The sequence below is a fragment of the Squalius cephalus genome (genome assembly GCF_949319135.1).
Source record: "Squalius cephalus genome assembly, chromosome: 6".
Taxonomy (NCBI): domain Eukaryota; kingdom Metazoa; phylum Chordata; class Actinopteri; order Cypriniformes; family Leuciscidae; genus Squalius; species Squalius cephalus.
Genome location: NC_137127.1, coordinates 1,451,931 through 1,472,400, shown reverse-complemented (window position 1 = coordinate 1,472,400; position 20,470 = coordinate 1,451,931). Strand labels below are relative to the sequence as shown.

Below are 20,470 nucleotides of genomic sequence, written 5' to 3'. Positions count from 1 at the left end.
ATGTTCTTATTGGATAAAAATGTGTTTGTGTGTTTGTGTGTGTGTGTGGAAAGGAATGCATTGGGTGGGTCCTTCCGGATTTCCTTCCGGATGTTTGTGTGTGAGTCATATATGCGAGAGAGGGGGAGAGAGAGAGTGTCTGCTAAATACATGTGTAAGCACCCATATGGAATATGGAAAAGGTTTGCTAAAAAATATGTGTTTCTTATATGTTCCAACAGAATATTGTAAGAGACATATATGCTGCAAAAAATACATATAAATTGCATAATATTAATGTATGTTTAATCATATATGTCCTACAAACAACTAAAGGCATATAGTTTTCCCCTCTGAACAATTTTAGATCCTGCCTTGATTCCTCTAATCGAGCTCAATAGATTTTCCCCCAATAGTTTTGCTTTTTTGATGGAGCAGATTATTTTGGCAGGTGATGTAGCAGCGTTTTTCCTGTCCTCATCACATTTGTGTATCTTCTGGTATAGAATGGACACACTTCACGGGCATTCTTATTCTCTTGCACAACTCAGGAAGTGACATATTTACCACTTTTGACCATCCAGTGTTTCTGTATAAAATTGGGATCATTTCATCAGTAATCTAACCAAGCAGTTCGTGTCAGCGGTGTCAGCAGTTCGTGTCGTGTCTGCTCTGTCTCCTTCTCAAACTATTTTCCTCGCTGCATTTCGTTTTTGGAAACGTGTGTACTTCACAAGAAGATGAATGCCTATTCTTACAGTAAGTGTTTTTTATAATTTAGTAATGTTGTTAAGAACCTTTATTTATTTATACGAGAGTCACTGTTCTATTGCGTTATGTTGTAGAACAACTGATATTTTACTTTTTTTTCATTAACTTTCTTAGACATTATGTGGTTTTAAGCATTCATTTCTCTTCTGGAATTTATGTATGTTTGTGCATCTGGCGTAAGCAAGACACACACAGTAAGACAAATGATTAAGAACCTTTAACTCTTTAGAAGATAATTTAGCCAAGGGGGATTAGAGGGGTCATTTTATTCTAAATGTGATGTGTGGCCATGCTGGTTGAGTGGAAAACTACACAGAAAAGACTTTGAAGGAGTATAAGAAGGGAATATCCTGGGCTGGTTGTCAGGTCTTGCCAAGGCGGGCGTACACGGTGCGATTTTTGCTGTTTTTACGAGCTCGCAGATTATTTTTTTCACTCGGGAGAAATCGAGTGGAATCGGTGATGCTCGCATGGTCGCGGCTCGCAGCGTGTGAGAGGAATTACGAGCCGAGCCGACCACGTTACAAGCACCTCCCGATAATTTTTAAACATGTTTAAAAAATTCAGGGAGTCGGCCCGATTTTCACCAGCTGTCCCCTATTAGTCTGTGAGGCAAACCCCCAAATTTCAGAAATTAGTATCATAAGAGGGCACCGATGTTGCTCTTTTTTATTCAACAGAGGGATGTCCCTGGACCACAAAAATGCATGATAGCAATTCTTAGTGGGTAGCTTAAGGTACAAAAATCACCAATTTTATGTATGACCCTCCCAAAATTTGTCGCATTCCACGTAAACTCAGTCATTTCTTTAATTCATTATTTTTGGGACCAAAACATTTATACTTGGTGATATCCAGGTTGTAATATTGTCAAAACTTTAACTTGTTTCAATAATATAGTTATTATGATTATTTTTCTGCATAAAACATACTGGTGTACAGCTTTCACTCATTGTTTTAAACTGAAGACCAGTCAGTATATGCCTCCATGTAACAATATATTATACAATTATTGATTAATCTATCAAGTCAATTCATTGTATGCTAATTACCATGGATAACTAAACAACAAGTGAAGTGAATGCTAATTGCCCAAATTGTACATTTGTTGACTGTCCATGTACTGGTGCTTGAGATATCTTTATAATAGATGCACACACATGCAGAAACACACATAAGGAGACATTTACTATATTATACTCCTGAAGGCAGACAATAAACATCAAATTAATTTACTGCTTGCAGAAATATGTAAAAGGCTCAGGAAGAGAGATCTCCTAAAAAGAAACGGCCTAAAATTTAAAACAAGTGTTTAATACATTGCACTGAAGAGGACCCAGAGGGGTGGATTAAGAATGGCGACCTGGAGGTGGACTGGATGATTGGCCCAGCAGCTCCAGAGGCAGTGCTTGCCTTCATATTGTGCAAATGTACACACACATGCACTCTTCCAAAGTGTACCTGTCTAGCTAATGGTCTTAAGTGTACAGACCTATGCAAACTGGATTGTGACAACAGAGAGCAGAATGATGTAATGGAAAGTGACATTGACATTGGTGGGGATTAAGATAATGATGACACCCAGATAGCAACATTGTTTCGGCCCAGATCCGGCCCACATCTGGAACTTGTGGAATGCGGATCCGGCCCACATGTGACAATCACAAATATTTAGATAAACAGAATAATTCAGAACATCACTGAAAAGCTACTAATTCACAACTAAACCAACAGCAAAAAATAAAACAAAATATTTAGAATTAAACAAAATTAAAGGACAATTCAGCTGCATAAGTTATTCATGTTGCAATGCATGCTGGGAGTTTTGTACTTTGCTGGTACCCAGCATGCATTGCAGCAAGGTACTTTTGATTGTCACCATTGTTGAGATTCATACGCTGATTGTTGATGTCTGTGTGTGTCATATTAAACTGACTTTTGCATGCTCATGTTTGTTAAAATCTAACTGATTGTTATAATATTGCTGGATCTCATGCTGCAGTAACACAGGGTTTGTGATGTGGAAATATTAATGGAACAACACAATTGTTAGATTCAAAAGACATCAGTGAATCAGTCTATTTCATGATGATTATAAATCCATCAACAGGTAACCATCATCACCTGATCTCATTTCACTTTAGCTTTATTTGCTGCTGCAAATGTGTCTGACAAACACAGTCACAGCGGCCAAAAAAGACATAAGATATAATAAGTGTTAAGAGCCCAACTTATGGAAACACTAATCACTGTTATGGTGACTTCAAATGAAACACATTAGAGTTAAACCTCTGTTAATTCTCAATAAAACTTCTGTAGACGTCTGACAGAAATAAAGTCAGTCTGGTTAGTAATAAGTGAAGCTGGTAATGCTGTTTGTGGAGTTGTTTAATCCTCCTCTGCTGAGATCTTCACAGATTTAATGTCTTCTTTTCTCTTCAGTTGATTTCATCTAAGACTATGGCTGAAGTCAGTTGTAGTTCTTGTGTTTCTGCTCGTCTCTTTTTCTGTTCTCGTCTTTCCTTCAGTGATTCTGCTTGTTAACAGGCTTATTAAGGCTGAAATGACTCCATATTTAATATACACAGGTTTTGCGGCTCAGATAAGGTCCAGTTCTGGTTTATTTCTTTGCTCTTGGCTGATATGTGGCATTGCTATGGCCTGCTTGTGGCCCAGATCTGGCAAACAGGAGTGATGCGCCCAAGTGCCATCATTCCACGCTGCATGTGGGCCAGATCCGCATTCCACAAGTTCCAGATGTGGGCCGGATCTGGGCCGAAACAATGTTGCTATCTGGGACAGACACTGAATAACTTTGTTACCTGTATGTGACTAAGGGGTTCTTAAAGCTGCTCATTTGTACACTCTAGGATTTGATACACTTGACTTGTGGTTTAGTTTTCTTTAAAAGTTCTTCTTGGGGCTAATATCCAACTAGGTGGATGTTCATGAAAATATTTTCCTAAAAATGTTGGTATATTGAACCATATTTGCACAAAATATTATTTTGTGTTAATAAAATTTCAAAATTGTGTTATATTTTCCTTAGTTCTTTGTATATTTTCTGTCCTAAAGAGGCTATATTATGATTTTATTTTACTTTATTTAATAATATATATCATCATAAAAGAGATCTAAAGCAATAGATATGTCAATATAATACAGTTTATCAATGTTGAGATTTATTTTGCATAATTATATTTTTTCAGCACGTTTAAATGTAAAATTTGTCATTTTCATACCTTAAGCTACCTACATGGCACTGCTATCATGCATTTTTGTGGTCAGGGGGCATGCCTGTTTTGAAAAATAAACATTAGAATTGGTGCCCTTTTTGATACCAATTTTCTGCCCGCCTCACGGACTATATTGCCAAATCATACCACGTCGATGGCGTGCGCATACACTGTTACACACACACACACACACACACACTCTCTCACACTCTCTCACTCTCTCTCTCTAGTTTTTATGTTGAAAGGAAAGGCTACTGTTCTGTGCTTTTCAACAAATCATTTGCACACACATTTCTGTCATTTTTCTATCTGAAGCTTTGCCTGCATGCAACATTGACGGTCTCTGTGTTTAGCGCGAAAGCTCACGTGATTGCTGCCGGCTCGGGATCAAATTCGTGCAGGACAGTCGTGCCGTGTACCAGCTGCTTTGACGCGATTATCAGTTAAACTGACTCGCAACGTGTGCATTATCTCACGACCTCCCGAGTGTCCGAACCATAGACTGTAAAAAAAAGATGGACGACGCCCCTTCGCTCTCTTCCATTGGTGAGAAATGAAGCCGCCAGTGTCCCGATCATGGTCCCGATATGGCGCTGACATATTGGAACTTGAGTCTGCGCAATAGAGCTGGTAAGTCCCGCCCCTTCCGTAAAACCCCACTGGACCTCTAGGTTGAAAAATCGTCAATGCAAGTGAATGTGAGAAAATAATTATTTTCCCGGTCCCGTTTGAATTGTGCCATGAATGTGAACATATGTCGTCTGTGAATTTTTTATAGAATTTTTCATGTTACGAGTTTGACAGTATATGGTATGATTCTTTGGCTAGCAGTTGTGGAAAAGACATAACGAGAAAGACTACATGTCGCCTATGTGACGTCACCCCATAACACATTTTCCCTCCACTTGTCAAATCACGGTGCTAATGCTGCGATAATCTATGGAGACAGATCGAGATGCCTGTGTGTTTAGTACCCAAATGTCACCATTCAAACCAAATGGGCTGTTCTTTCTTCAGATTCCCGTCTGAAAGCAGCGAAGAGTTGTAGTCCACAAAGTGCTCTCACACAAAGTCTAACCGTATCAAACTTCTACCCGCTAAATTGTAGCATTCTTCACACAAAACATTATATTAAAAATTCACAAACAACATATGTTCACATTCATGGCAAAATTCAAACGGGACCAGAAAATAATTATTTTCTCACATTCACTTGCATTGACGATTTTTCAACCTAGAGGTCCAGTGGGGTTTTACGGATGGGCGGGACTTACCAGCTCTATAGTGACTCGTGAGCAGGAAGTAAAGCCGCAAAATCAACGCTCCACCCTCACTCAGGGAGAGTGCATTCTGCACACTTTTTTAAAAATCGATTGCAGTACGACAAGAGGCTTGTTAAAATAAAGTAAATACAATCTCCTCAGTCCTCCGAAGATCCCGAAAAAAATGTCCGTTGGTGCTTCAGTGACTACTTCGCTCAGAGAACCTGTCAATCATGACGTTACACCACGTAACTAACTAAAAACCAACTTATTTTTGAAACACACACTTGAATAGCCTGGCAAGCCAGACCTACATCAAGATGTTAGGTCTGGCAACTCACCAAATTCTTTCAGATTCTTTCAAAAGTCTTTCAAATTCCCTCTGCATGCAATAGGAGCGCTTCAACCAACCAGAGCGTTTTCCCAACAGTGGAGCTACAGTAACGTTAGTTGATAGATTCAACTTTTGCCATATCTGGCCGGCAAAACTACGAACACATCTTCCTGTTTAAAGAATGACTTAAGTGCCGTTCTTTGCTCTTTTCTCAAAGAAAAGCTTAACTCCAAGTCCTCCAGAGTCGCGGCCAAAGCCGATTCGAAAGACCGCTGTTCTCCAGCAGCAGCCGTCATTCTTTGTTTTCGAGTAGTAGCAGGGAACCGTCGCAACTCTGTCGTCATTATGTTAAGCCCGCCCCGCCTACTCTATACACGACGTGATTGGCCTGACCCAATGTAGGTTTTTGCAGCTCGAAAGTCTATGGAGAGTTGCTAGACTACCCTGGATGCAAAATACATTTTGCTGCCGCTAGGGTGCGTCTAGATTTCTAGGCTAACACTTGAACTTACATCAGCGTGATAAAAACGACAGAAACCACCTTTGGAAAAAGATATTTGAAGTGTAATTTAATTGTTTAGTTGGTCTCGCGTCCCGTTGAATAACACGGGGAGGCAGGGCTTATGACCTAGAGGACCAGTCACCGGGAGGCGATCGAGACGTTTTGGCTTCACTTTTCAGGGCTTGTGCGGCACGCTTGGTCCGAACTCGCACCGTGTACACCCGCCCTTAAGCCTCTTGCAAGAGAATAAATATATTTTAAAATACAGTTTGATTCTTGGTGTTTCAGTGATGATGATGATGATTGTTTAATTGTTTTTGCCACAACTGTTACTTCAGGTGATGCGACTGGTGGTGTAAATTTAAACAATCTTCTTGATGAGAATAATTTCCTGAATCAAGCGATTGGTACGGAATAATTACTTTTTATGTTTAAATGTTGCATATTGTTTGTATGTGTGTGTGTGTGATGTATAATCACACATGTTTTTTTTTTGTTTTTGTTTTTTTAAACCAGTAGATCCGAGTCAGTGGTTCAGCACTGTACCAGCACAGGCACCTTCGCTAGAGAGCGCAGACGTCCTTGTTCATTGTAAGTGTTGGTGTATTTTGCTTCCTAAAACTGAACCGTTTGCACAACGTAGGAGACCTGGGGCCTGTACCATGAAGCCGGTTTAGGTGGCTAGCCAGCTATGTTTCAGTTTAGTTTCCGCCAACCCTGGGTTTTAGGTACTATGAAAGTAGCTTGGCTTTAATCGGTGTTCGTCGCCATGGTATCTTACGCTGCACGGCTAACCTGCTCCGGGGCATGAATGGTTGTAACACGGGGAGAGTTGTAACACCACTATTTCCACCACTTGGGGATAAGATTGGAGTCATGTGATCGTTTCACTAATTACCTAGTGCCTCCCTGATACCGCATGGTGCTTGTCAAGTCTGGAAACCGACATTCTGAATTTATAGAGAAAAAAAAAATATTTTGAGGTAAGGTTTTTTTTGACCAAGACTATTTTTTATCTAGTATCTAAACTATTGCAGATAAAATAGTTTGACTTATATTAGATTAAAATGTAGTTTCTTAGGCAACATGTGATGCAGTTTTCGAGTTTTCCCCTGCAAGTTTCAAACCAGTATGCTAATACAGCTAGCTAAAGAGTGACTGACATGGGTGGGGTGGGTTGTAACACTTCTTGAAAAAGTGTTACAACCATCCCCTATCATACAACTGATTGATTTTAAATTTTTTATAGAATGCCTAGGCAGTGGAAAAGAAAGACCGAGGTGTGACTGCCAGTTGTTACGTATCAACTGGGGATCATCCAGGTAAAACTATCTGTGTGCACGCGCGTTCCCCCAGTTAACATGATCCCCAGTTGATCCGTAACACCAGTCTTTTAAAAAAGGCATCTGATGAGGTCACAAAGAAGGGCAAGTCAGTCAGATCAGAAGGAGGTCTGGGTAAAATGTGCCCTATGCAGTCTCTGGGCCCATAAATCCTGCACTCCAGGGTTACCGGCATTCATTTGTCAGCACTGTGACTCTGATTAAGAAGACACACACACACAGATATTGTTTTTTGTTACAAATTGTAGTATGTTTATCAAGTATACTTTTAAGTAAGTTCGTTCAAGTAGACACATTTACATACACACACACACAAGTTAATCAGACAGTATGTTCCAGAGAGGGAGTGAGACATTGTTCTTTTATGTCAATAAACCTGTTTTTGAAGCATATCTTATAGTGTGGCATCCATTTTTGCTTCTTTTGTGTAATTGTTACAACTTACCCCAGCATGTGTTACAACCTACCCCGGAATTGGGGTAGGTTGTAACGAAGGTACATCATGTATTTGACACCAACTCACGAGGTCTGTGATATTTTTGTAGAGGATTGAATTGGTGCCATTTGTAGTGAATACATGTGGGTACTTTGTATAAAAGTTTGAGAACTCTAGCTATAAAATTCAGTGAGTTATAGTTACTGAAGCAAAAAGTGTTACAACCATACCCGGTCTCCCCTATGTGTGTGTGTGTGTGTGTGTGTGTGTGTGTGTGTGTGTGTGTGAACACATATGCTTCATTCGTGCTTATACTGTGTTGTGCACAAGTAAAAAAAATATATCTTATTTTCTTTGTTTCTCCTCTCACTCTTTTTTTTTTTTTACCAGCCCAACCGAAACGGGACACTGTCATAGCATTAGTACATTCACCTCTGCAAGACGACACGCACATTGCACCAATCAGTAAGTGTTTGTAATTCGACATTATCAACCAATATACTATTTGCTATTATGGCTTGTTGATTTTAGTTTAAAACTTCCTTGTGTGTATTTCTAGAAGGCTTATCAAACATTGTGAACCGTATTGATGCGTTGAAAAAATACACATAAAATAATTTTATCTTTTAATCAGTGGCGTAACTTTGTTTTAAAAAGTGGGTGGGACAGGTGGAGTGGGGGTTTGCCTATAAAATGCTAAATCAGATATATGTACAATAACATTACGATGTCCAGCAATCGATTTAAATAGTAGGCTACATGGGGTTTAATCATTTGGGGTTTGTCATTTAATCAGATGTAACCTAATATATTTTGTCAGGACCAAGAATTTTCGTGTGAATAAATACATAGATCTGCCTATTTAACTATCATGTAGCTTACCTTAATGGTCTAGTGGTAGAACTATCGCCAACTGTGTCAGAGGTTTTGGGTTCTAATCCGCGCTCGTGTAGTTTTTTTTTTTTTCTCGTATACTTTTTTTTTTCTCATCAAAACCGATTATGTTCATCAGTGGTTGTATATCAAGCAGGGACACGTTTGTGTGCATTATGTTTTGTGATTTCACCAGAACGAATAGAGAGTATCCGCAACAGATTGAAGCCTGCGTCCGAGTGAAGACAGTGCGGCGAGTGCGCGAGCCGCACGAGAAAACACTGTATCCGCGCCACTGATCGCAGAGGCAACGAGCACTTTGATCACTTGATTTAAAAAATGAACGAACGTCTCTTATTTAAAAAACGAACGAAATGAATGCTCTGCCAGTTAACTGGAGATGTTTTATTTATTTGTAGAATTGGTACATTCGTGCCACGAGATGTTTTAAAAAGTGGTGGGGACAATATCAACCCTGGCAAAAAGTGGTGGGGACATGTCCCACCCGCAAATTACGCCTATGCTTTTAATGCATACATCATCCTATTTTTTTTATTTCCCCCAATCTTTTTCTCAACAGATGGTGCCGTGGATGATGATGATGATGTTCAGATCTGGAGTGATGATCTGATAGAATCATTTGATAAATTTACAGACGGGAATCACAGACAGGAATCTCAACCCAAAACAGACATTGAACACACATTCGGAATGATACAGGACGCTTTAAAGACCAAATTGAACGCCATTGAGGTACGTTTAAACGAACGCCTTAATAGTTTTGAGAGACGCTTAGATGCTTATGAGAAAAAGCACCCATATCATGGAAAAGGTTTGCTAAAAAAAACCTGTGATTCTTATATGTTCCAACAGAATATTGTAAGAGACATATATGCTGCAAAAAACACATATATAAATTGCATAATATTAATGTATGTTTAATCATATATGTCCTACAAACAACTAAAGCCATATATTTTTTGATGAAGTAAAACATAGGAAAATAATGCAAATTTAATATGAATGTCCATCATATTAAGACATGTAATAAAACACAGTATAAAACATGTATAAAACACGCGGCGGAAGTACCGCTAGATGGAAGTACCGCCCCACTGAAAACTATCCTCCCTCGCTTTGTAAACAGTGGGGAGGTACTTCCATCTATGGGTACTTCCGCCGCGCCAGCGACATCGAGCGTGACCTTTCAACGTGATGACGTAGTTCCCGGTGCATCAGCTCAATCCGAACAAGTTAAAAAGTATATAAATTATTATTATTTTTAGAAAATGACCTATCGTTTCGCTAGATAAGACCCCCTTCCTCAGCTGCGATAGTGCACAGCCCGTTGAAGCACTTCAAAGACATTTGAAACTGCATTGATTTGGACTTCAAAACGTTGGAGTCCATTGAAGTCCATTATTCGAAGAAAAATCCTGTTTTCCTCAAAAAACTTAATTTCTTTTCCACTGAGGAAAGAAAGACATGGATATCTTGGATGGCATTGGGGTGAGTCAATTATTAGGAAATTTTCATTTTGGGGTGAACTAATCCTTTAATTTAAAGCAGCAGCGCGGAGCGCGAGTAAACGCGATTCTCTAACTCAGTTACAGAATAAACATGAATGGACACCTGAAGGTATGTAAAAAAAAAAATACAGTATACTTACTGAAAGGCATCATAACTTGTGTAATCAATTGATCAGTGTTTCAGCAGCGAAAGACGCCAATAAAACGTCTTAGTTTGTCACATAGCCTTATATTTACCTCAGGCGAGTCATTCAGTGCCCACAGCTTGTTGGTTCCTAAATTAACTCTTGCACTAAATAAATGCACTATACTAGCCTATATAATAATTTTTACTTTACATGTTAATCGTGATTATTTAATGTAGCCTATGTTTTAAATATCTGTCATGAAAATGACAGCAACTGTGTAAATATTTATATTTCAATAACGAATTAGAGTAAAAAAACATAAGTTAATGAGAAAACTGCCTTATGTGCAGTTTACATGTTTTCATACAATGTGTTGAGTGTTGATTATTATATCTAAAAATAAATAGTATCTGAAATTAGGCTAAAAGTCTAGGCTCTGTTGTTAACCTTTAAAGGGATACTCCACTTTTTTTGGAAATAGGCTCATTTTACAACTCCCCCAGAGTTAAACAGTTGAGTTTTACCGTTTTCGAATCCATTCAGCCGATCTCCGGGTCTGGCAGTACCACTTTTAGCATAGCTTAGCATAATGAATTGAACCGGACAAGACCATTAGCATCTCTCTCAAAAAAATGAACAAAGAGTTTCAATATTTTTTCTATTTAAAACTTGACTCTTCTGTAGTTACATCGCGTACTAAGACCGACGGAAAATGTAAAGTTGTGATTTTCTAGGCTGATATGGCTAGGAACTATACTGTCATTCCTGCGTAATAATCAAGAAACTCTGCGGCTGTACCATGAGTCCAGCAGGCGTAATGATATGACGCAGCACCTGATAATAGTTCCCAGCTCAGTAGCCTATTATCAGCCGGCATGCGCTGCGTCATATCATTACGCCTGCTGGACTCATGGTATGACAGCAAAGTTTCTTGATTATTACGCAGGAATGACAGTATAGTTCCTAGCCATATCAGCCTAGAAAATCACAACTTTACATTTTCCGTCGGTCTTAGTACACGATGTAACTACAGAAGAGTCAAGTTTTAAATAGGAAAAATATCTAAACTCTTTGGCCCTGTCCCAAATGGCGCACTTCATGCGGACTTTCGGTCTCATGGACTTGAATTGCGCGTGCTCGCTGAGTCTACGAGTCCGTAGGCTGTCCCATTCAGCATTTTACCGCTCTGAGGTGTGCTCAGCAGCGCCCCCTCTGTACCCTTGAAGCGGTCTTCCGCGAAGCCCGCATAGAAGCAGGCTCCACGCACTTTAACTACCCAGGAATCCTTGCGAAAGGCCAATCAGACAACAGATGGGAGGAGATTTCACTCACGGATAATTGTTGACATAAGTCTGAGAAGAAAATATTACGGTTTTTATGACCTAAATGTACATTTTACCAGTTGTTACCTACAGTTTATACAAACATTATGGTCATCGACCAGTGGTTGATGTCTCAAAACATTAATAATACGATCGCATTATGATTCATTAAAAAAAAAAATAGAACCGAATGGCAGGGCTTTACTGAGTCATTTACACAGTATGAATATTGAAACATGTAAATTGAAAAAAATTATGTTTAAATTATGTTTTAAAATTGTAATCTTAGTTCAAATGGAACATTATGTATTATTATGTAGGCTACAACTGTATACATAATTTAAATAAGCATGATATATCTATTGTCTAATGCCCATGTGATATGCACAATATCAAAATATAGAACTGTAAAATTAGGCTGTGTAGTTGACATGCAGATAAGACGTCGGAGTGCAAAAATGTGATTTCTCCTGTCCAACAACAACCAGGCCGTTATTTCCGGCGTGATGATCGAGTCTGTCCCAAAAATACTTCTCAATGCGCCCTCGTGGACTCGCGCCAGGGGCCCTATAGGTCTGCACTACATGACGTCACCAAAGTGTAGACTCTGAGGAAGTCCACAAGTCCGGAGTGTGCCATTTGGGACAGGGCCTTTGTTCATTTTTTTGAGAGAGATGCTAATGGTCCTGTCCGGTTCAATTCATTATGCTAAGCTATGCTAAAAGTGGTACTGCCAGACCCGGAGATCGGCTGAATGGATTCGAAAACGGTAAAACTCAACTGTTTAACTCTGGGGGAGTTGTAAAATGAGCCTATTTCCAAAAAAAGTGGAGTATCCCTTTAAGGTTATAGTAATGTGTGGGCTCCCTATATAGTTTACAGCATTAGCAGATCTTTTTTTTTTTTTATCCTTGCGAAAAGTTTAATTGTAATTGAATTAATTTAAAGACAAAGACAGAATTTGTTCATTAAACCACTGTAAAATAAGAAGCAATTTTAGCTTTCTAAACCCCCCACCCCACCGAACCAAGATGTCAAAACCGCGGGGCGTACCGAACCGTCAGTTTTGTGTATCGTTACACCCCTAACAAGCAGTGACTGTTTCAGCCTTAGCCGCATATTATTCACCAAAATTATTCGTTATTCATTTTGAAGCCATTATCCGTGCCTTTCCGAATAAGGTATTGTGCTTCGGGCACACCCCTAGTGTAAATCTTTAGAACAGGGAGTCAAATTCTCTTTAGTTCTGTGTTGTTGGCAGTTTAGCCATTTAATCCATAAAACCTAAATATCACTCAATTAGTGCTATAATTATTGTGGATATAACTAAACATTAATTCCTTTTTTAGTAAACAGTGTTTTACTGAATAAATTGTGTCTGTCTTTAAATTATTTCAATTACATATAACTAAACTATAGAGAGCCCTTAATTGAACATTACTACAATATTAAAGTTTATCAAAATAGGCAAAATAATTAACCTAAATACAGTTGTTATTTACTTTTTAAATATGGGCCTAATATTGACAGCCAAATAACACACTGTATGCAGTTTTTGCATTAACTTCTGAACCTAATTATAAAATGATGTTTTTACTCCAATTCATTGTTGAAATATAATAATTTATACACAGTGGCTGTAATTTTCATGACAGGTTTATTTAAACATACATTACATAATCAAGACATCACTAACAGCTTAACTAAAATATAATGTATAGGCTAATATAGTGCATAATATTAAAGGGACACTTCACCCATTTGCATTAAGCTTTGCATTGTTAGAAACCCAGTCATACTATTGAATGGTCATGCAACATTTTTTCATTTTCCCCCGAGACGAGAGAAATCTGTATTTACCTCTTTACACTTCCTCCTACAATGACGCAAAAATCGTCATTTTGCGTCATTGTAGGAGGAAGTGTAAGAGGGGGGGATTTCTGTTAAGACTACAAGCACTAGATCCACCCTTTCAAACCCGCCCATAGGGGGTTGGACCTAATGCGCTAACAGACCTATCACAGATCAGTGCGAGTGCGTTTGATTTCAACGGCAGAAACCTGCAGAAAACAGGGACGAAGAAAGCTGAGTAGTAGGGGTTACCATACTCCATTTCCCGGACATGTCCGGCCGTCGAGATCGACAAAAATGTCCGGGATTCAGCTTTTGCTTTCTGCGGTCGCCATCCATTGTTTACATGCTCACCTTTTGTTTCAATCTAACTGAATTCACCCCGATTGGTGAATCTGAATGTAATGTTTACATGAATGCTAAACAAGTGATCGGTTGATTTGCGTTTTAACATTGCTAAGAAAATACCCGCACCTCCGTGAGAGATAGCCCATGAGACCGGTGCATCTCACAGGCGCGCTCATCAGTAATCACAGTAATACAGGGAGCAGGACGAGGCTAGCGCCGCGGGAGAAAGACGCGAGGCCGGTGGCGTGATCGGTTGAAAGACGCGAGGCCGGTGGCGTGATCGGTTGAAAGACGCGAGGCCGGTGGCGTGATCGGTTGATGAGTGTTTTACCATTGCTAAGAAAATACCTGCTCCTCCGTGCGAGATACGAGAACAGTGCCTCACAGGTGTCGGTCGTCAGTAATCACGCCACCGGCCTCGCGCCGTTCTCCCGCGCCCCTCAGCCTCGTCCTGCTCGCCACAGTAAACATGATGAATGGCGACTGTAGAACGCAAAAGCCGAATCCCGGACATTTTGGGCAAACTCGTCACGGAGACTCACTCGTAGCCTAGCCTTGCCTTGATGTTTTCAACTGCGCTGTCTTACCGGTAGGCGTGGCTTGGGAGTGGCCTTGTAGGGCAGCGAAGCAAGTGCATTCTGGGAGTTGTTGTCTTTCATCCACATAAGCCAAAAATACATTTTCTGGCTTTTCTCAGTCTAGAAAGCTCCAAATTCAAAAATAATTTCACATTTCTTCTACATAAATGACCCACTTTCAATACACATTCATGTCTCCACGGGTGAAATGACCCTTTAAGTGAAAGAGTGACTAACCTGCTGTAAACACTGAATGACTTGCCTGAGGTAAATGCTACGTGACATAGCCTATAGTTTACCAGCTGTTTTATTGATGTCTTTCCACCATTGAAACGCAAAATGAGCGATTAGAAGAGATATGATACGTTTCAGTAAGTTCAATATACCCTCAGATGTTCATTCACGTTTATTCTTTATTATTAAAGGGGAACAGATGATCGCGCTCACTCGCTCCACGAGCTGACGTTCTAACCACACAACTTTGCTATGCAGTTTGCGAATGTTCGTTGGAGCGATGTTTTTGGGAAACAACGACTTGTTGAACAATGCTGATAACGACAGAACTTGCGACAATAGTTAGCTAATGATGCTTTAGGGAAACGCACCCCTGGCCAGTAATTTTATGTCAGTCTGTTTACATTTACAGAGGTAAGAAGACAAATATGTATCATCTCCATCTCTTGTTTCTTGTTCCTTGACAGACCCAAAAGAAAAGGACAATGATTCCCCAAAAACAGAGAAATGTTGCCCAAATGGATGTGGATAAGTGCCAAGACACCACCTCAATGGAGACTCAGAGGCTGCTAAAAAAAATGGAGGAAGAAAACAAACATTTGAGAAAGGACAACAAATATTTGAGAAAGGACAACAAAAATTTGAGAAAGGACAACAAACATTTGAGAGATGACAACGAACATTTGAGAAAGCACAACAAACAATTGAGAAAAACCCTCATTCAAGGCATGTATTACAGTTACTCCCTGTTGTGGTGAATCAGCTATCAAACTGTTTGGTGGTTTAGATTTAAACTTAACTTGGTTTATTTTTTACTGTCTTTGCACTTAAAGTCCCTGTAAAGTCAAAATTAAGTACCGGTATGTGTTCTGAGTTTGTCACACCACAGAAAAATTTGTTATTAGCCACCCAGCCAAATTTGAATGATAAAATAAGCGATCAAAATCTTGAAAAAATGAGCAGTAGTCTCTGCTCTCAAACGCTGGGGGCGTGTCCGCTGGCTGCACTCAAACCACGCCCACTCGCGGGAAAGCTCGCTGCCGTCGACTCGCCACACTCAACTGTCACCGATACAGCCGGAAAGGATGCTCCTAGCAGCTTAATTTGTTTTACAAAGCCATACATGTTCGAGCCTGGACTACCTACTATAATTATAACATAAGCACACAAGGCAACTTACACTCATTGGTGGGCACGCACTGCCGACGATGGCACCAGTTGTCGGCGCGACGGGAGGATGATCGCCGAGGCGGGAGATAGTCGGTTCGGCCACATTCACCAGTAACAGCGGATTATCAGTCAATGAATCCCAGTTGTCTCCGACGAAAGTTTATAAAACTATCCCGTGTAAAATGATCACTACAGAGGCGGGTTTTGGCGGTGATCCTCAGCTCTCCATCAGGGTGGCTCTTCACAAAATTAATCCACCTCTTGTTGATATGATAGTTTTTCGGAAATTTAAATAAGGACACCGATCTGTTTTGTACGTGATCGCATCCAGGTAATACGCATTTCCGTGACGAAGGCATAGCTAGCTAGCAAACTGTAGGATGTAGTAGTAACTAATAGTAACGTACTGACAGCAAACTGATGTGAATGGGCTCCAGTGCGTCATCAAGTTGGGGCGTGTCCAGGAGCTCAGGGGCTCCAGTGCGTCATCAAGTAGGGGCGTGTCCAGGAGCTCAGGGGCTCCTGTGCGTCATCGATAATAAATAATACGACAAAAATAATAATAATTGGTAATAGTTCATAATTATTGATAATTGCAAGAAACCTGAAACATTAAACCTCTGTAACATGCATGAGCATATGTACACACAGGAGTTAGTTGAGTAGGTAAATTGGTATAAGCTATTTCTTTATCATATCTTATTTTGTTATTTTTTTACTAGAGCAACCACATATGATAAATGACGAGGAAATGGCCCAGTGTTCGTCAATGTCGTCATCAGTCAGCTCTGACTTTGAAGGTGGACAATGTTTGCCACAGAGTAATACAGAGCCCTCCCCACCGAAAGCAGTGTCTACAGAACAGGTAGTGTACTAGTTTATTCTGGGCAATGAAGACTGCACTTTTCAATAAACCATTTGGTAATCAGTATCTATATAAAACTATTGCAGCCCATGGCAACACTGCATAATAAATTGTTTTCGTACTCTTCATAAAAACAGGTGGAAATTTTTCCTGGGTCCAATGTATTTGTTGACGGACTGGCTTGGGCTGTGGCCCAGAATGCAAACTCCGCCTCTGGTTTTGCGAGAAAGCTCCTGATGGCAGTGTTCCCAATTGATGTGCTACTTGTGAGCAATCTTCGAGGAAGATCCAGGGATTCTGGGTCACAACACCAGGCTCTTGACAAATTGAAAGTTGGAGCTATCTACAGTAAGTTTCAAATCGGTTCAGAGTATTGTAATTATTTAGAGTGAGTATCTTTGATCCATATTATATTGCTGCACTACAGGGTTTAATTAGGGGTTCAACCACCAAGTGCTGAAACCCTATTGTTATTATTATTATTATTGTTGTTGTTGTTGTTTTTATTATTATTACATATAATTATTACATACAAATTGATCCACCGGGAGTATGTTTAGGTTAAGTAGCTTGCTCAGGACCACAATAGTTGCAATCCCTATCAAACTCACAACTTTCTGGGGTTCCATTTGGAAGCTAAAAATTTTCATTTTATTTGGAACCCTAAACACTAGACCACAGCTGCTGCTGATTTATCTAACTTGATATGTTGTCATGAACTGTGGGCCACCTTGCTTCCTAACAACAGCTATGTTTTGTTTTCTATTAATTTGTCTCACAGGTGCAACGTTGCAAAAGTGGCCTCATGAGAAGACCTCCAACATTGGTGCAGCCATCAATGCCAAACTTAATGAAATCAGAGTAAAGAAGAAAACACAAAAACATTAATGCTTTTTGATGACTGATGGCCATGACAGTGTGTTGAAGGTATTTTGTTGTTGTTGGGGTTTTTTTGTGTTTTGTTTTTTTTCTTTTTTTCTTTGCCCCATCTCTCCACTTCTATTTGCCCTATTTATTGAACCACTGAGCCAATGGATTAGGCAGAGCCATTCAATTAAAGGGGTAGAAATTGAGTCGGGAGAGCATAAATTAGCTCTCTTCGCGGACAATATATTGTTATATATGAGCCAACCCACAAAGTCCCTCCCTACACTATTTAACTTTCTTGAGGGGTATGAGGCTATATCGGGTTATAAACTCAATGTTTCCAAAACCCTGGTACTAACACTAAATTATGATCCACAATTAAAGAGAAATATAATTTAAAATGGGATACTAAATCAATTCATTACTTAGGAGTAAACATATCGGGAGACTATTCAGATTTATTTGATTTAAACTATGGCCCTTTGATTAAGAAAATAAAATCTGATCTAATACGTTGGAACCTCATCCCCATATTCAGCATAAGTTCTAGAGTTGACTCAGTGCGAATGATTATTCTACCAAAATTATTGTATCTCTATTAGTCACTTCCGGTGGAAATTCCGAACCAACAATTTCTTGAATGGAATAAATGAATATCTAGGTTTTTATGGCAGGGTAAAAAACCCAGAATAAGATTTAAAACGCTACAGTTAAGCAAAGAAAACGGTGGGTTAAATCTTCCATGCCTACAATACTATTATTATGAGGCCCAATTAAGGCCATTAGTCTGTTGGAGTAGTCCAGTATATTTATCAAAATGGACTGAAATAGAGCGAGGGATGATGGAAGAGTCCCCGTTATCTGCCCTCATCGCAGACAACAAGTTAAGAACTAGAATGAATAAGGAAACAAACCCATTGATCAATGTATCATTTAAAATTTGGCGTCGGACAATGAAAATAGGGGGTTTGAATGACGCATCGAGAATATTAAGATGGTGTGCCTTTGATACTGATTTCATTCCAAACAGAATAGATAATCGATTTCGTATTTGGGCTAAATTAGGAATCTCAAATTATTACAAGGGTAAAATCCAAAGCTTTGATTTCAAATCAAAGGAGAAATTTGGGCTTAACCAAAGTGACCTTTATAGATATCTTCAAGTTAGGGATTATTTAGAAAGTAAAATGAAACCAGGAGTACTGGCAAGGGCTGAGTATAAGATCATTCAATAAGATCATTTCAAAGTTGTATAAGGGTTTTTTCCAAAATCTACCCGAAAACACTCTGTATATAAGGGACAAGTGGATAAGGGAAGGAGACTCAAATATTTCAAATGAAGACTGGGGGAGAATTTGTAAAGCACAGTGGCAATCCAAAGCCACATGGAGAGAATTTTGTTGGAAAAACGTTATTAGGTTTTTTACTACACCATCACAGAAAACCATCAAGGGAAGGGTACTAGCTGCTGGAGATCATGTGGGGAAATGGAAGCGAACCATTATCACATGTTTTGGGGGTGTCAGAAATTGAATCAGTACTGGCAAGAGATTAAAGGAGCTCTGACGGCCGTCTTTGGGGTAGAGATTGACTTTACCTGTGAATTTTTATACTTGGGTAATATCCCCGCAGAGAGGTGGAACAGAAATGATAAGAAGTTATTGTTAATTCTCCTAGCAGCTAGTAAAAAAGTAATTACCAGAAAATGGTTAAAACCAGAGTCACCCACGGTGAAGGAGTGGATTGATATAATACATAATATATATATGTGATGGAAAAACTATCATGTGTTGGAGATTTTCCTTTGCCTCATGTAAAAGTTTGTATTTCTGTGTCTCAGTCAAAACCCAGGTTAAATCAGGATACATCAGGTTGAATTAGGTCAAGTGGTCTGTGAGGATGAAAGAGTACCTTACAAGCTCAGAGAGAAGATGTGTATAGGTAGCTGATAAGATGGTACTAAAAACGTTAATTAAAAATGATGGATGGTATGACAACACTGCAGGTGCATTGAATCATGTGACCAAAGATGTTCTAGAAAATGGGTATGACCAAAGATTTTTCCACCAATAGAATAATGTCTCCGGAAAGATGACGCTAACGGTAGCGAGATCTCGATAGCTGATTGGCTACCTAGTGATAAGAAAAGGTATAAAACCTGAGGTTCTGACCATTGCAGATCAGATGAACAGCTGCATCTCACTTTGTTGCTTGTCAATAAAGTTACTTCTTCTGACACCTGGAAATTCGACTCTTGAGAGATTTCTTCGAGACCCGATTTGAGGACTTAGAATTTGCTACAACATAATTGGCGAGCCAGCCAGGAGTGGCGAAGGGGTCGAGGAGTGACCGGGGGAACTCGCTGGCAGAGGCCTCACAAAACAAAGGCGCGCCATAAAATCAGGTAAGCAACTTTTTGCTTATATTTGTTTTGTGTGGCTCCTGGTAAGCTAGCACCTGGTTGGTAACGGCTTTAAATAAAAGACCCCACGAATTAAAAGGAGGAATTAAACGAATTAAAACCTTCCTGAACAACAGGACAACAGAAGTGGAACAATGCCAGGAAGAGGAAGGGGTGGTGGCGCAATGGATAAGACACATGCCTTTGGTGTGAGAGACCCGGGTTCGAATCCACTGTGAGACACCAATGTGTCCCTGAGCAAGACACTTAACCCCTAGTTGCTCCAGAGGCGTGCGACCTCTGACATATATAGCAATTGTAAGTCGCTTTGGATAAAAGCGTCAGCTAAATGAATAAATGTAAAATGTAAATGTAAGAGTAAGAGGAAGACAATACAACAATCAACAAAGGATTACCTACCAACAAGGCCTGGTATGCTGG

The 20,470-nt window shown here is 39.6% G+C and overlaps 2 protein-coding genes across 2 annotated transcripts in view; both read left to right on the top strand.

Annotated features, from left to right (window-relative positions):
- The window catches only part of LOC307160055 (uncharacterized protein), a 99,586-nt gene that overhangs the window by 56,341 nt on the left and 22,775 nt on the right, over nucleotides 1–20,470 (top strand). The window lies entirely within an intron of this gene.
- Nucleotides 408–19,874, top strand: LOC307160059 (uncharacterized protein). The gene is made up of 9 exons (XM_079873870.1): nucleotides 408–738; nucleotides 6,423–6,491; nucleotides 6,604–6,675; nucleotides 8,254–8,328; nucleotides 9,317–9,489; nucleotides 15,194–15,452; nucleotides 16,619–16,761; nucleotides 16,899–17,109; nucleotides 17,543–19,874. The coding sequence occupies exons 1-9, from the start codon at nucleotides 720–722 to the stop codon at nucleotides 17,647–17,649; spliced, it is 1,128 nt and encodes a 375-aa protein (XP_079729996.1). The 5' UTR covers nucleotides 408–719; the 3' UTR covers nucleotides 17,650–19,874.